Below are 17,514 nucleotides of genomic sequence, written 5' to 3'. Positions count from 1 at the left end.
GACCAAGTAATATATGCTGGCAGACCCCTCTTTTACTAATTTCAGTGTATCAATACATTTTGGGCTGCAGAACAATAAATACGTTATTAATCTTCTGTGAAGAATGAAGCAGAATGAGAATTCCTTAATAGCATAAAATGAATAATAATCATAATAATTAAAAATATTAATAGAAATTGTAAAATAAAATTTGTCCACCTCATGTTCTCTCTCTGCATGCAGATACTTGAAATTATTGTAGCACATTCTAGGAGGAGACAAGGAGGGAGCCTTGTGGTGTGGAGACAGCTTGGAAGAGTTAGCTGCTGGGAACCTGACAAATTCTGGCAGAAGTATATATCATAGTATTTCAGTAAATATCTTCTGTTAGTTCTGGCTAAAGCTGTTTCTCCACTAAGAAAGATGATCTTCATCTCTGGGCTAGAACCAATCACAAATTCTAATGAAATTTGGCAACTGCAAGCATGAAAAGTCATTGATCCAAAAACTGTCTTTCGTGTAGTGAGATTTCCTTTTGAACCTCAGCTGAAGTTCTTTCTATTTGCTTATTCTTGATTTTCAACTTTTAGGAATAATTTTTTACTCTCTTCAGCCTTGGCAATGTGAAATAAAAAAATGGAGTGAGAGGCATGTAATTAAGCATGCAGCATAACTGCATGTTTCCAGAGAGGAAAGAGAAGAGGGGGAAAAAAATAAAGGGTGTGGGGGAGGCGCCAAATAAAAATAAAAAAAAAAAGAAAAAAAAAAGAAGAAAGAACGATGTTACCAAAGTTTTTCCAAGGTGTAGAGAATTTTCTTTTCCTGAAGAAAACAATTTAGGCTCCCTGTTGTTGTAGTGGACTTTATAAAGATAGATGGGAATGCTCAACTTTGCACATGCTTCAGGCAGCAGCTGTTCTACTAGCGCTCACTAGGCATGGTTTTAAAAAATAAAGGGATATCTATTTCTAGAAAAGAAGAATTAAGGATGTCTGCTGGTTTGTCACCCCTTGGAGAAAGGCAGGTGTTCTGTTTTATTGTCCCATTATGGGCATTATCTGAACAATTTAAGCAACAACTTCCAGTATAGTTTAAACCGTCTTACTCACTATTTGTCTACTGGGAACACCAGAGTTTTCTGCAGAAAGTGTTCTTTAACCTTAGAAGTTAATGAGAAGTTTTCAGCATGTTGTGCAGAAGCTGGAGCTTCTTATTCCCCACTCATGTAATTGGAAAGAGCTTGTTTGGTCATCATTAGGTTTGTGTAGTCCCCAAACTTTGCAGCTTCCCAGACCATTCTCCAACCTACCCCCAGTGAAAGGTCAGGCACAGCAGAGAGCTGCACTATCTGCCCTCCCATGTCCTGGGCATGGCAGCTCTGCTGCCGTGCATCCCCTGTGGATGAGGAGGGTTGGTGGCATTTCATCTCATCATTTAAACACGCAAATGCTTGGTTTGTCTTTGGGAATTCAGCTTGATACTAGCAGCTGAATGACAGAAAATAATATTCTTGAGATCTGTATGCTCTATGCTTTGCCTTTGAGCTGTGTTAGTCCCTGCGTGCAGAAGAGCCTTCTGCTAAATATTGTCTATCTGAGCACATGGGGTGGCATGACATGGCCTTTTCCTAGTTTTGCTTGAGATTTCTCTCTTCTTGGTCATCAGGAGCAGATAGCAGTTCAGTGGAACTTTAACTTACAGAGATTTGATAACGCTAAATGAGAGCATGTTTCATGAATGTACCAATATGCTTCTAATAATCCTAGTAAATGTTTCTGTCATGGAAACAAGAGCAAGTGCCATTAAAATTGCAGAAGCTCTTAGTAATTTTTAATAGTTGTTCAGGACTGTGTTCTCTCTATCTTATTATAGATGTTAGTTGTAATTTTTTTTACTGTGTTGGAGATTTGGTAGCGTGCATAGAGGCTACTCCTTTCCACATGTTCTATTTTCTTTATGTTTTGTGCATGTAACTATGAGAACGTATGCACATATAATTTCTGACCAAAAAACCCCCAACCATTTAAATGATTGTGATCAAGTTTTCTTGGTTGTCATAATTACTATACTTCAGTTAAAAATCTGTCTAAATAATTTCTATAATACAGCTATCTGGATTTTGGGTAACGCAGGTTCAGATCCACCTCCAGGCACTGATATTCCAAAATTTATTGCCTTCTCTAGCTTGACAGTGGCCTGTGAACCGGATATAAGCGATTTTTTTTATATCTTAGTAAAGGTTTTGATGATTCCTGAATTTCTCTGCAGTAGAGCAAGGCAGGAGCCAGCCACGCTCACCCCAGCCTGAAAGGAGGTTGGCCAGTGCCTACTCAATGGCAGGGAGCTTCTCCACAGAAACATGGAGACATAACAGATTAACAGCCAAACACCTTCAAAGATGGAGTGTTCATCTGATGGCTGGCAAAGAAATACCTCTTCCCTCACTGTTTCAAACATGAAGGAGGTAAACTACCATCATACATAACTTGTTTGTTGTTCACGTAAATAAGACACCAGAGGGATCCCTGCTGCCACCCATTTTTTTCCATACCCTGTGTATACAAAGGGCTATTTAGTGATGGTTCTATCATGATGTCTTACAAATCCAGAAGTTTGGGTGCTTTTTTCCCATTCTAAACCCCAGTAGGATTGCTGCAGATTTTCATTTCCTCGCTGTTTGCCCAGGGAGTGGCTGGTAGTAGTGTTTCCTTCACTGGGTATTCGCCACAAAGGTGATGCTGATGGGGAGCCTGGAGGCTCTGCAGCCCTCTGGGCAGTGCAGGCCTTCACTTTTCTGACAAGTCAATTTGTGCTGTAATTCATGAGCCAGTGGATGAGGCATTAGGTTTTGATGGAGAGTAGGGAAGGAGAGAGATTCCAGCAGCAGCTTTGTAAGGACTTGCGTAACAACAAATCTCTTACTAATTACACATATTCCTGCTGAATTGCAATTAAGCAATTAGTGATGTACCAGGCTGTGTTGGCAACAAATATTGAAAGAAAGTTTGTTCTTTGATAAGTCAGAAGTGGATATAGACTGACAAATAGTTCTGAACCCCTAATATCTGGTACTACAGGGTAATGGCACTTCTCCCCACCCTTTTTCCTTCTCACATAAAAGTACAGTCATGGCCTGGGGACCAGAAAGGCGTCACGATGTTGGCAACCCCAGCAGGTTTTTTTCTGACTGAAACTCACTGATGAAAGACCTGTAACGTGTATTATACATGTTATATCACTCCTGGTTCTTCCCAGCAGAGCTCTTCAAGTTACAATCTAAATCTTATTGTTGCATCTATTTTTCGTCCCTTCTGTCCAGGAAAAAGTTTTAAACACCTTCCTCTAAGTAAGCCTTTCTGAGCCTACCCAAGGCATTTAGACCATAAAAAATGCACAGTTTTCACAGCACTGCAATATGTTTACTAACAGACACTATTTTACCATTAAGTTTTAGGGGATTTTTCAAAGTCGTGGTAAGAAAAATATCTGCCAACTTCCTTCCTGTGTCTCAGAGTGGTAAAGCTTTATGAACTCAAAGCAGCGAGGAATTTGCTCCTGTCTCTGTAAACCCTTGCCTGTACTACAAAACAAATGAAGATGTGAAATACAGTGTCTTCATTTTAATATAACTAAATATCAATCATAGTCTTATTAGCAAGGCATGATCTTTGATGAAAGCAGAAAAACTTCAGCAAAGTTGATGATGTTTCTACTGTCGCACAACTGTTTGAAGAAGTAAGACACAAATTTTTGCAAAGATTCTTAACATCTGGGGGACTAGAAGTGCATTTTTCTTATCTTTGTAGCAGTAGCAGTAGCGTGAACATAGGTAAAGAGGTAATCCAGCATGTTTTAAGGAAATCCTTGAAAATTGTACCCAAAAACCTGAGACTGTGGCTCATTAAAACATTCTGAAACACAGTTTTTTTGACAGAGATGAGTAGAACATCTGTAAAATCTGACATTTTTGTCTTTTCTTTTGGCATGCAAAGATATTTGCATTTTAGAAAAAAGCCCAGAGAAAAGAGACGGAGAGGGTGTAGGTAATTAAATTTTAATTTCAGTTTTAAAGCTCTTTCTCTAATTAACTTTAAAAGTCAGTGTCTAAGTAAATTGAGTTTCAAGGTGAAATCATAATTTTCTACCTGGATCTTAGTATTCAAAAGTAAGAAGAAAGAATATTAGAGAAAGGGAGGGAAGATTGTTACTTTAAAGGCCTTTCAAGATAAGGATTTAACATTACCTCATTATTAAAATATAACTGTGGCAGGTTGTTTTCTTATTTCTGAATTTCAAGTCATTGAGCAGTCATGGTTGGAAAAATGAAAAACTTTGGTTCTATTAAAAGAAACTGAAAATTATACTAATAAGGTAAGGACTTCTCATTATTTTGCTTTACAACAAGACTCTTTTTGGTGGCTTGCTTGAATTCTTTTCTCTGTTGTCTATTCTTCCAGTGATGATCTTGCTGTTCTGTGAGTCACTTTTGATCATACACGTGCTAATACAATGTCCTGTGTTTCTTAAAGGTGTGCTAGCATGCAGTGGGCTTTTGTTTGTGTGTTTTACACAGCCAGGTGTATTTTCTCTACGTTTATGTGATGGTTAAGGACACAACCTGCTGCATTCATCTGCCATCTGCTAGATCACGTTGTGCATTTTTAGTGCTGTGGTACAGCCTCTGCCCCTCTCCTGGTGTGGCTGCCTGCCAGAGCCCCAGTGGCATGGGGCAGTGGTAGGAGGAAAACAGGCTAATTGTGACTTGTCATGATTTAATGTGCAAATTCTTAGAAATGTGCCATTTTAAAGCTAAAGAAATAAGAAAGCAGAGAACAATATTTGATAATATGGAAAATATGTCTGTGAGGAAGTGCATAAGTTGTTTGGCGATGAATAGCTAGAAGAATAACTGAAAACAGTTGGGTTTTTATGTGAAGTAGTTATAAATATCTGGAATTGTGTGAAGCTAACAATGATTTATTTTCTCTCTGAGAGCAATGGCAATCTAGTTATTTAACCAAGAGTTCTGAACATAGAGAAATCAATTTTAGGAGTTGATGTTTTTAAGCATAAACGTATTTTGAGGTAGAGAAATGCTTATTATCTAAACTATGTCATCTTAAGCTTTCTTGTAATTCTGAAAGGGAGAGCCATGAACATGAGATACCTGGCATTTGCAGGTGAATGCTGTATAATTCATGTAATATTTGCAAATGTTGAAGCATTTGATAGAAATTTAAGTGTCTTGAAAATTCCAAGTTAATGTGACCACAGACACTTCAATATGGTTTAAAAATCAGCATAGAAATCTTAAAAATTGAAGGCAATCTTGGTCTAGAGATTGTTGTCCTGTAGGGTGTCATGAGGATTCCTGTCAGCTTTGGTTTTATTTAACATCTTTAAATCTAGGAGAAGCAGTACTGTAAATAGTTTGTTAATTATGTTTTCAGGTGTTGATAGACTGAGAAAATAGAATAACACTAATGAGGAAAAGATATATAACCCAGTAGAGATGTTGTACACACTGAATGCACTTTGATTCAGCCTGAATAAATAGAATCTAATGTATAAGAACAGTGATCTAAACTGAACAAATACTTTTATTACCGAGACAAAGATGCTGACGTGAGACTATAGAAAAAGTTTTAGGATTTTTGTGGATGTTGTGGGTTGATACCATGACAATAAAATACCCTAGTGTGATTATTGTTGGTTATGTATTAGTGTCAAGGTTCAAAAACGGACAGGGAGGATTCAAACAGCACTGAAGGTATTTCATAAGAGAAATACCCTATTCTGGGTGCCTTCTGAACAAGTTAAGACTAGAATAATATTTACAAAAATGAACAGCAATAGAGAATTAAGAGAGGCAAAGGTGAAATTATGTGCTGTGTAACACCTTTTAGGGGAGAATTGAGATGTTGTCTGTGACATATGAAAGGAAAAGATAGTTTTGTAAGAAAAGGGGGGGCAACTAATAACAGGAGGATAAACTTGGGGGAAATAATACAAATACATACACAAATTCTGAAGATTTTGACATTCTGAAATGCCGCAAATTATTTTATTAAATAATAATTACTTAAAAGTTGAGTGGATTCTAGGAGAGAGAAATATACTGCTCTGGGCCGTGGAGAGAGAATTGTTGGTGTGTGTGTTTGTGTGTGTGTATATTTACATGTATTTTATATATATATCTATAAAAAATATATATACACATGTTTATCCCCTTTCTTTGCTATCACATCCAAGAGTATGTTTCTGAAAAGATCTGTAACTGGCAGTAGCTTTGCAGTGCTCCTGTTTCATGTCCCTCCCAGCTGCCTGTAGCATGCCCAAATTTGCTTCTGCAGGACAGATGGTTCTGTTGTCCTAGGGGAAGTTCTTCACCTCTTGGAACTGCTTAAGTTTTTAATATTTTCTTCTTTTCTAATTCAAGATGCCTCCATTTGATTTGGACTGTTTTGCTAATCTTTTAGAGAAGTGCTGGTTTATGTTAGCTGCTGCTGGGGTTTAATGCAGTTTGTAGATAAGTTTACAGTCAGCTGGTTTTTGTCTCCAACTGTTTTTCTTCTGTCCATAGTCCAGTTTACAACAACCTCAGTGGTCTTTGGAAATTACCATCAGTTTGTCTCTAGAGGTTTTCAAATATGAAAGTTGAACTGATTAGGGGATTTGAGCTTTTGAAGGTCATAGGGATGTTTGGCTCTTGGTGTGTCCAACTGAGTGGAACAAGGAGCTGAACTGAACCTACTGAAATTGGAACCAGAGCTCCGGGAGCTGTGCTGGAGTGTGAAACTCAAGTCTAATCTAAATATTTTTTAAGAAAGATTTCAGTTAAATATAGACAAAACCTTAACTTACAGTTTCAAGCACTTCAAGCTGAAAGAAGCAGTCCTGCTTTCCTCAGCCCCAGGATGACCCTGATTCATCCTTTCTCTTGGGCTCTAGATGAGGCTTTGAGTGGAGCAATGAGCTGCATTGGCAGTAGAGGCAGTAGAGCTCTTCAGTTTCTGTCTCCCATCCCCAGACTGGTTTCTTGATGCTGAGGTAGGATCTATGTGTGTCTTGTGTATACAGGGCACCCAGATGTACATACATATCTATGGGCTCACTTTTAGGAACTCTGTCTAACCTGAGCAGCTTTTCTGTTAAAAGCTACTCTTTCCCATAGGGATTTTTGGTTTTACAGCATCATCATTTTCCCAAAGTCATCTCTAGGGTGTGGAGAGAAAAAAAAGTCCTGTCCTGGTCTACTAATCAGTTGTGGGCCTGTTGGTCTGTGTGAGGTGGCCAAAAATGACTGCGAGATCTTTTTTTCATTTCTGTGCCTTAAATCCACTGTGTGCCAAATTGTGCAAGCTGCAATGACACTGAGGAGCTAAAACATCAGTAGAAATCTTCAGAGTAAAATTAGCTTGGCTATGCTATATAAATATAAGTATGTATTTTTCTAGTCATGCCCTCCAAGCTGATATCCAAGAGGAAATTGGTATGAGAAGGTATATATTAGCTCTGTTCTGGGAGATCACCATCTATTGTGCTGAATGCCTGCACAAAGGACGACATATTCAGCTTTATGGATGAAATTTGCCAGATCCTCAAATGCTTTTACTCGTGAGCGTATTTGAAAATCAGAGAAGGTGATGACCCTTTTAAAATAAAAATGGAATTGCTGGCAGGAAAGGAAGGTACAACTCCGTATTCTTAACATTTAAAGATGGTTATAAAACGTGTATTGGCTGTTTTTATAATTTATAGTGAAACTGCTGTTGCTTTTAATAAAATGAGACTTCCAGTCAGAATTTCATGATTATGAATGTGAGCATTTTGTTATACAGCTTGGATATATCCTACAAATAACCGTTTTCTAGCAGAACTCTGGCTACATACATAACTTAATGGGATTCTCTGTCACATATAATTCTTTCTGAAGTTGACTTGTGGTTGAATACTTCAAGTCCTTGAATGTGACTCAAGAACTGAGTTAGTGGTAACTTTCATGATTTTTAATTTAATTTTTCCGTATTTCTTAGACTTTTAAAACTTCCTGTAATTCATTATTAGATTTACCGTTTCAAGTGCTTATTTAAAAGGCACCTTAGCTGCAGAAGCAAATCAATATTTACAGTGCATTAGTGCCACAGAGAATTTGAAGTCTTGTGATTAGAGTTCATTGCTGTTTTATCCACTCTTCAAAGAAACCACAGACTTCAAACGGTATCAGCCATCATCCTGGAATCAGTGACATTGCATCGGTCCCATGCGTACTTCATCTTGTGGTTTAATTATTAACTTCTTTTTCTTTGATTTTCCTTTTAATATTTCAAAGTATATCCTCTTCAAATCTATAAATTCAAGTAAAAGAGAGGATTGTAACCAACAATATATTGGTTTTTTAAAAAAATAATCTGTCCAATACATTATTTTATGTTGTTGTTTTAATGGAGAGTATCAAAATCAAATTAGAATGGTCTCCCAGAACAGAATTGAAGAGAAGAATGTAGGAGATTTTATTTACAGGTTATGGTTAATATAGTGTGAACAGGATTTAATTCTTGGATTAAATCTGGAGCAATTATTGGCCATTGCCAAGCAGCATGCATTAGATCTGGCTCCATGTGCTTGTCCCATTCCACTAATAAAAAAAAATTGCCATGTTTAAATTTCTAGTTTAACTGGGAAATACATTGATCCGACACACCTAAATTATTGTCTTTTATAATTTACTTTATTGTGAAATTTGCTTAGTAATGCAAATTACTTTTCCTTATGTATGGAACCATTTTCATAAGAAGAGATTATAATAAATCATGTTGCATTTTTTATAGACAGACCACCTTTTTTTTTTTAAGGTTTGGAGAAGTGTTCAATAAATGTCTGAAAATATCTCAATAGCTAATGTTACTAAAATGAAACTGGTCATATTAAAGGAGGCTCATATGTGAGTAGATATTGTAAAGAAGCTTCTCATGTTAATGTGTTCTCTGGAGCGTATTAATATTTGTGAATTCTGCTGCATAATTGACTACCTGTATTTTGAAAAGTCTGTACTACTTAGCATTGGACAAACTGTCAGGTTTTCACTACAAAGTGAAAGCCAAGGCAGTGATAAGGGCTTGTTCCTCTCCAGAAATGCTGGCTTGAGTTCCAGTTTCATCCTTTCTTTCTTTGTTGGCAATTTGGCTTCTCTTCTTACAGAAGTTCACCCAACTGAACTTTTGTTTTGTCAAGCAATTTAGAGAAGAAGTGTAAAAATACAAGAACATTTTGCTATCACCGTGCTTATATATAGATATACAAGCATAAGGAGCAAGTGAACTCATGTTTGAAAATTGTAATTCTCTGTTGTGGGGTGGGTAGCTAAGGCAAACAGGATGATATGCATGGGGTGCTGCTTGGAACAAATATAGAGTGATATTTTTCTTAAGCGGCACTGCACACTACAGAGCCACTTTCTGACTCAGGCTGATCTAATAAACGAGAGTGTGTGTTCAGGGCTGCACCAGGAGCACAGGCACTGCTGTGAAGGGGTCATTTCATCCTGTGTGGTGAGGCACTGGCTGGGGCTGCAGCTGAGCCACCTTTGTTCAGAGATCTCTTGTGATTTGATAGTGCACTGTTAGTGTGTTTGCTGTAGAGGGGGAGAGGAGATGCTTTGCCTTCACCTGCTTCATGAAATTTGAAGTAGTTGAAGACAAGGCAATCAAAGAAAAACCCTCTATAAGAGTTTATGAGTATATATTGAGCAATCAAATTCCAAGTAGACTTAACTGAGACCATTAGTACTTTCCTGCATAATTAGTGATCTTTCATGAAATATTCTTGTAGTTAAAGTTCTGTTTTACATGTATATATACGTGTATATAGTATGTATGTGTGTAAATATGTGTATACATATTCATAAGAGAAAGCATTTTATTTCCTGGAAATTAATGCTGTTATGAAAATAAAAAGAAGAAATTGAGAGGAAAGAGAAATAGTACAACAGTTGTGGGGAAAAGGACATGAATTCTTTGTTATTGTTTACCATAATGAACATGAAATAGAGTGTTTTGGTGTTTGGTTGTGTACACTTGTGCATATCTCAACAGGAGTCCTAGCAGATTAAAAAAGAACTCACACGTTTTCATTGTGTGGCACGACTGACTGTATTTCTCAGTCATTATAATGCCATGCAAAATAAGATGATTACTGGTATTATACGTGGCATTACCATAAAGATATTGTCGATTGTCCACTCATTTAACAAACAACTCTGGTCATTGTGTTTTCCTGCTGGTATTGTGAGATATGCAGTTTCCTTGGGAACTGTTTCATCCTAGCATTAAAACATAGTCCTGGGTTTTATTCTCAGTTGTTGCCTAGTGTGACTTTCCCAGTGACTCTGCTGCTTACGTGCCATGGCTTTCACCTTTTTTCTTTTCCACTTTGCATTCAAGGTTCCCAGTGCAGCAATAAAGAGAAATAAAACTGATAAATCACAGCCCCTCTGTTCTGATGCTGAGTGGGAGAGTACTAAGAGGTCACAAATTCAGGCAATGAAACTTCTGTTTGGGCAAGGAGAGGATAGATGTGTGGATATCTGCTGTAGGATAATAAATGAAATTGAAAAAAATTAAGTTGTATTTCAAGAAAAACTAACTTTAATGTGCTATCAGAGTTTCCAGAATGGATGTGACCTCTACGTATATTAAGAAAACCTTATCTCTTTCCAATCAGTCTACCTGCCTGCTGCATCATTTATTACTAATGAAATATTTTTCTTCTGTCACTCATGCCAGCTGGAAGGCTGAGGGAATCAGGGTAAATCAGCACTGATCTTGTTTCAGCTGTCAGGAAGAGGCAAAGGAAGAATGCAGAATAGAAAACAGTCTCTTCCATAAGTTTTGAGAAAGAAATTGAGAGTATATTTTAGAGGACAAGGAGGCTGCCTTTTGCTGGCCGGCAGCTTCTTGACGGCGTGCTGTGCCAGCACTGCCCGGGCTGCAGCCTTGGCAGTGGTGTGGGGGTCACATTGTCCTAGTCCACCCCTTACTTTGTCACTAGGCTTTGGCTACTTGCTCTTTAAAATACGTGTGTGTCACTTTAGCCTCTTAGTTGTTTAAGCTTATGTTGTATTTTTTATTTTACACAACAACCAGCAGATAGGTGTGATGCTGTGTTCTCACTCGGAAAGCCACCAAGCTGTGCTAGGTTCAGAGTTTGATTTTCCCTTCATTTTCTCCTTGTGTGGCCAAGCAGCAAGGCTGTGGTTTTGAGGAAACAGACCTTGTCCTTGAGGAGCTATGCTGAGGTCAATAACTCCTTAGTCTGTGAAACCACATTTGGTCAAAACCACCCATCCAGAGCTTGAAAAAATATTTTTCTTTTGTCAAAAACATTTTAAATCTAGTCAGTGTTTATTTACTGTCTGTTTTATTCTTCAGATATGCCTCTTCATGTCCGACGCAGTAGTGACCCTGCACTGATTGGCCTCTCAACCTCTGTAAGTGACACAAATTTTTCTTCAGAAGAACCTTCACGGAAAAACCCTACAAGGTGGTCCACAACAGCAGGCTTCCTCAAGCAGAACACCCCTGGCGTGCCCAGTGCTCATGAAAGAAAGGTATATTTCTTTCTCCTTCTTTATGAAATAAATGAAAAATATGCATGAATCTTGAATTGTTTCCCACTTCTCTCACCTGCTCCTTGTTTAAACTTGTGTTTTCTGACCTTGTCCTCCAAATCCTATCATCAGCAGAGAAGTGTTTGAGTCACGTGTGTGTCCTGCCCTTCAGATACTCTTGGTGATCCACACAGCAGGGACTCTAAAAGCTTGATTTTTGCTATTAGCTGTAGTTGAAGCTCATATTACTCATTACTCTGCAAAGCAGGGCCTAAATGCTGTCATGCATTTGGGTGGTGCGTTTATTTTTTTAAAAACCTAGTAGGCCTTGTCTATAATGATTTTTACTGATCTTGGTAGAAGTCCTAATGTCAGTAAATAATCTGAATGCCCACAGCTGGTCTAGTTTGTCTTTCTGGCACACCTTTGCTAGTTTTTACTTTCTGAGGCTCTAGTCAATTAATACAAAACACAAATTGCAAATGATTTCTCTCCTTGATAACATTCTTAGAACTAAACCAGTGAAATGTAGAGTGAGTATTTTTTCCATCATTTTTTCAATATGATTTCAGTGTCTCTATATGAATTGCATTACTCACTAGAGAAGTCAGCAGGAAGCTCTCTTCTCAGTGCATTATTAAAAAAAATAAATTGGGAGAAATATGCCCTTTTGTACAGATCCCACCATTGCCCATATTTGTGATGATAACTTGCAGACAAACTCAAAAGGAAAAAAAATATATTTTCTAATAGAAATGAGTAATTTAAAAAGAATATTATACTTATGGTTGCCGTTCTGACTACACAGCACAAAGTCATCTTGGCAAATATGCAGCTTATTTTAGCTTTTATTTTTTTACCTTCCTTTTTATTATTTCTGTGTAGTATAAATGCAAATTAAGACTCAACAGTCAGGACTCCCACACCCAAATAAAGAAGTTCTTATATGCTGCTAATGAACTGAGCTGTTTTTGGTGGGCTTTTGGTCATTTCAAAAACATCTATAAAAGCACAGTCTCTTAGGCATTGAGGTGCCCCTTCATGCAGAGGTGTCAGTTTAACATGGTATTGTTAGGGTTCTGCTGGAGCGGTATTTCAGGCAGGTAAGGGTATATCTTCTGTCGCTTGTACTGGTGTGGCACAGAAGTGTATGTTGTTTCGAAAAAATGTCTTTTATACTATTCTGATTCAGAGAAGAAAAATTATAATCTAATCCATTTTAAGTATTAACATTTTCAGTTAATTTTTCTGAAATCATAATGAGATGACATTTCATTACTCCACAAGCATAGATACGAAGGGCCATACATAGCATAATCAGATTTCTCTGAGTGTCTGAAGTTAGCAGAAACTGGAGAGAACTGAACAGCAGCTCATCTTTCACACTAGTTTTCTTGCATCATTAGTTGTTCAGCATGTACTTACTCTTGATTTTTGTGAAAATATTTCATGTCTACTGGAGTACAGTGACCAAACTGGAAAGGAATGCATGTGATCTCATATAGTGATGGGAAGCAAGGCACAAGAGAACATTAAATCAAGATTGGAAAAAATTTAAGTTATATTAGTTAGCACAATAGATACTGATAATTTCTTCTACCTTTTTTGCATACTCTTTATATTGATACTTTGAATAGAGCAGATGACTGCACAATTTTTAGTAGGTAAGATGCAGTAAACATCCGGAATTAAATAGTAATTGCTGTGCAATGTGTGTTATGAATTAATCCCGAGTTCATTCGAGCTAGACTGTTTTTTTCTGTTTTCAGTGTCTTGTTTGCTTCATGTGAGTCAAGATTTTGTAGTCAATCCTATTTCTCTTAGAATGGATATTAAAAATTCTGCTTTCTATTTCATTTCTATTATTATTTTAAAAGGTGTATTTTTGAAGTTCCTGTCACCAGTCACTTACCAAATTACTAACACTGAGTTTTTACAAATGTATTTGTGTTATTTGAGCTATAGAAAGTCCTCAGTACTTTTCTTATGCTAGGTTGTTTTCTTCAGCTACTTGTATAACAAAGAGATGGCTGTGCTTTGTTCCAGACTGTTTCATTGATTATAGATGACAGACATTTTGAGAAAAGCAATGAGAACAATCTTAATTTTCTGCTCAGTGCATTGGGCTTGAGCACCCATATATCTTTTGTGGGCGGTTGGCACTATGTAATGTTTTCACTGCAGTTCTCTCTCTTGACAGCACAAGAACATATGTTCTTGGGCTGAGATTTGCAGCACAGTTGTAGATTAGCAACTTTGCCCCAGCAGTATCTTACAGAAACAAGAAACAGGTTTCTGGGAGAGTTGCCAAAAGCTTCATCCACCTACTGACTCTTAAGAAGTGACATTACTTTCAGCCCGTCACCTCTAAAGAGAAGTAATTGACAGGTAGAAACCCTGTCCAATTTTTGGAGGAATTAGCAGAGGGGAAACTGCATGTACCTAGCAGAAGGGATTTATTTCTCGGGGACAAGCGAGAGAAGACTTCTTGTTGGTGTTTGTTTCATTTTGGGTACGAAGAATTTGGAATGCAGGAAAATGGGCAGATACCCAAGCTGAGATGAAATGAAGGGGTGGGAGTGCTGCCATGCACCAAAGTCTGTGAGGAGCCAGGACATATGTCAATAGTTCTGGGCAACAGAAAGGGAAAAGGGGAAGAGAGAAAATACGGGCTGTTTGAAGGATCCTACTGGAGAAACTATAGTGTTGCCTGTAGTTACTAGGATAGATGGAGGCAGTAGGATCTGCTTTGTCCCTAAGGAAAGAAGGGAATGAGCAGAGACACAGTTTGCTTTGGAGGGGCCTGAGTTGGTCTTGCGAAGATTTGGTTGTGTGTTGAACTTGAGATGCATTTCTGCTGCACTAAGTAGAATATTTTGATATGAAATCCTTGCCCTAAACTGGATGTGCACTCTCATCCATTTCTTAGATAATCACATTGTAAGGAAGCATCTTATTTGTTATCAGGATATCATAATACACTATGTGTTTCCTTAGAGAATTGGAATCTTGCTTAATTTCTAGTTTCTGTGTTGTTTACCTGGAAGAGCAACTGGAAACCAGGTGTTTTCTGTCCCAAAGTACTTATTTGTTTGCAGAATTATTTATTATTTAGAAGTTATTGCAGTGTTGGTAACTGTAATCAGCTAAGTAATTCCTGACCTCATCCTTGCCATGAGTGATTTCAACCAAATGATTGGGTCTCCTCATCTGTGAAAGTATCCACAAAATTGGCTAATGATTATCTTCAGCTTTAGTAGGTAAATTCACTTCTTGGGATTTTTTTTTAAAAACTGAATATTAAAATCACTTTCAGATAGTTTTTGTGTATGTGTGAGACGTATCTGTATTACCTAGTGACTCATGAAGTGACTTAATCCTGTCTCTTGCTTCCTTGAGCCATTCTAATGAAACAAGAAGAAATCTCTTAATAGAAATCTCTTCTCAGAGGCCTGGAGTAATACCTGATTTGCAAGCTGTGATTTTATTTGAATTGTGTTGAACTGTACAGGTGAACAGATTGTACACAGCTCAAGCATATCATGTGTGCTTTCTTCCACTGCAGTGAAATCTTTTTTGATATTGTTGTTTTCTGAATAACTGTTAATTTGAATCACATTCTTAATAATTTAGTACCAAACCCTATTGGCTTAACTAGTTACCCTGAATAGATATGAGCTGCATTAATGAAAATCATGTTTCTTTTCCCTTAGATGTTTGTGTTATGGTGTTGGAAGAATGTAAATGCAACAACCAGATATGTTGCATCTTATAACGACTGTGAATTAATTATCCCATATATTTTCAGTGTGGTTTCTTAAATTTGCATCTCCATTTGTGGTGAGGAACGGTTTATAATTTCAAATTAGTTACCTGCTTTGATCCTGCTTCTCTGGAAGGTGCAATGCTTATCTAGTTAACCTGCCTTGCTTAATGCAGGGATACACCATGGCTATTCAGCTTAGGAAAACCTTCCCACTGTGACTTTTCTGATTTTGATATTGTTCCATCAGAGATAACAACATCGGTACTGCAGAAAGAAGTGAAAATGTATGTTAAAAAGGAGAGCTCAAGAGAGAGAAAAATGTTTGTGCATGTGCCTCTCGCTCTTGGGTTCACCCACCTGGAGCAAAGCAAATGACACACAACATGCTCTGTGGGGTGGATCGGCAACAGCAAACACAGAACTGAGTGTACTTGGCACATCGTTTTGTAATTGCTTTTTTCCTTTGCTTTTTGTCTTTGCCATTTATTCAGCAGCCAAATTTTTTGCTTATTTGTTGTTAAATGGGTTTGTCCATATGTGTATTTCTAGGTGGGAAATCATGGTGCCTTGTAGGAATAATAATTGTTTTTAGGATATGCTTTCTTCCTACTTTGAAACCTAATCTTTTTGGGCTCTGTAAACTGCAGAGAAAGAATTTGAAACTTAATGTGAGTGATCTAAGTCTCATCTACTGTAAAATACCTTACCTGTAAAGCATTGTGTTTTCCACATTTCCTCTTCCAGGTATTTTTGCTGTTCCCGTGGGCTGAGAATGAGTAGTACAAATTTTCAGATTGTTGGATTGCAAGGTTTTATATTTATGTGAAAGAGGCAATGCTTTCTAATCCTCTTTGTAAATAGAATAAAAAAATTATTTCCTTAATGAAATATGTCTAGATAGGGAAAATCATGAACTCGTTTTTTGAAAAGCTTCAACAAGAATGGTATGTCAGTGTCAAAATCAGATTTAAAGTGAAAATTAGTTTGGTTTAGCTTTGAGTCTTTTTAAACACAGCTTAGTGAAGTTTGCTTTGTCACTGTCACCAAAGACACGGTATTTTAATAGATTTTAAGTATAATTCAAAGGATTGAAGAGCCCTGTATTTGAACTGTGTGTGCTAGTGTCATTTTATAGTCAGGAAGTCTGAATTGCAGAGTGTAAATCTATTAAATTGACTAGGGAAGACTGTGGACTAATAGACTGGGCATCATCCTGGGAACAAAAGACATAAGTGTTGCTGATGCTTCTTGGGAACTTTATCCTCTGGTACACCTGGTACTCTTTATACTCCTGAAGAAGGGAGGTGCTGTGTACCAGGTGAACAATGTTGGTAAGGTGCTGTAATTCGACAGAATCTGCTAAGGAGAAGTACAGGATATCTGCAAAGAGCCTGACATCTTTGTCACGATAGGTTTTAAACCCCCACATGACGAATACAGCTTTCTGCTTTTAAAATAAAAATGCAACGTTTGAAACAGGAGTTCTGAAAAATTCAATAGCCACGAATATTTCTTTATCCAGGTTTATTTGAGCAGGGATTTTCTCTTTTCAGTAAGACAGTTGTGATTTTTGTCATTCCGGATGTGATTTCACAGAGACTGAGAGGAAGGAGAATGAAGAGTGGGTTATCCACTGATGATGAAATGTTTTAATGTGGAAAACGTTGTTATAGGAGAGAGAATAATGGAAATTCAAGAAAACAAAAGTTATATGCATCAGTTATCTTTCTTTATGATAGTAACTCATTGCTGGCAGCTTGTCATGTGATGATGAAATAATTTAGAGGAATCATACCCAAAGAGAGTGCAATATGAAATAAACATAGTATGTGTTATTTTTGTCCTGGGTAGTGTGTAAAATTCATGACTTTCACAGAATCACAGAGCAGCTGAGGTTGGAAGGTACCTCTGGAGACTGTCTAGTCCAGTTTTTCTGGTCAAAACAGGGGCAGCCAGATCAGGTTACTTGGGTCTGTGTCCAGTCAGGTTTTGAATACAGACATCTCCAAGGATGGAGCCTGCATCACCTCTTTGAGCAACTTCCAGTGTTAAATCACTCTTAGAGTAAAAAAGTTTTTTCTTAAGTTTTGATAAAATAACTTGTATTTCTTTACGTGCCCATTGCCTCTAGTGCTTTCACTGAATACCTTGAAGAGTCATC

The 17,514-nt window shown here is 37.4% G+C and overlaps 1 protein-coding gene across 15 annotated transcripts in view; it reads left to right on the top strand.

The window, feature by feature from the left end:
* Positions 1–17,514, top strand: part of PARD3 (par-3 family cell polarity regulator) — a 459,681-nt gene that overhangs the window by 178,694 nt on the left and 263,473 nt on the right. For all 15 annotated transcript variants that reach the window (XM_027686797.1, XM_027686807.1, XM_027686795.1 and 12 more), the window contains one exon: positions 11,409–11,587. In XM_027686797.1, coding sequence (XP_027542598.1) covers positions 11,409–11,587 — 179 coding nt within the window. The remainder of the gene's footprint in view (positions 1–11,408; positions 11,588–17,514) is intronic.

Source organism: Neopelma chrysocephalum, unplaced genomic scaffold (genome assembly GCF_003984885.1).
Source record: "Neopelma chrysocephalum unplaced genomic scaffold, ASM398488v2 Primary Assembly neopelma1_72, whole genome shotgun sequence".
NCBI lineage: Eukaryota > Metazoa > Chordata > Aves > Passeriformes > Pipridae > Neopelma > Neopelma chrysocephalum.
Note: the sequence above shows the minus strand (reverse complement) of the source record. Positions and strands in the feature narration are given on the sequence as shown.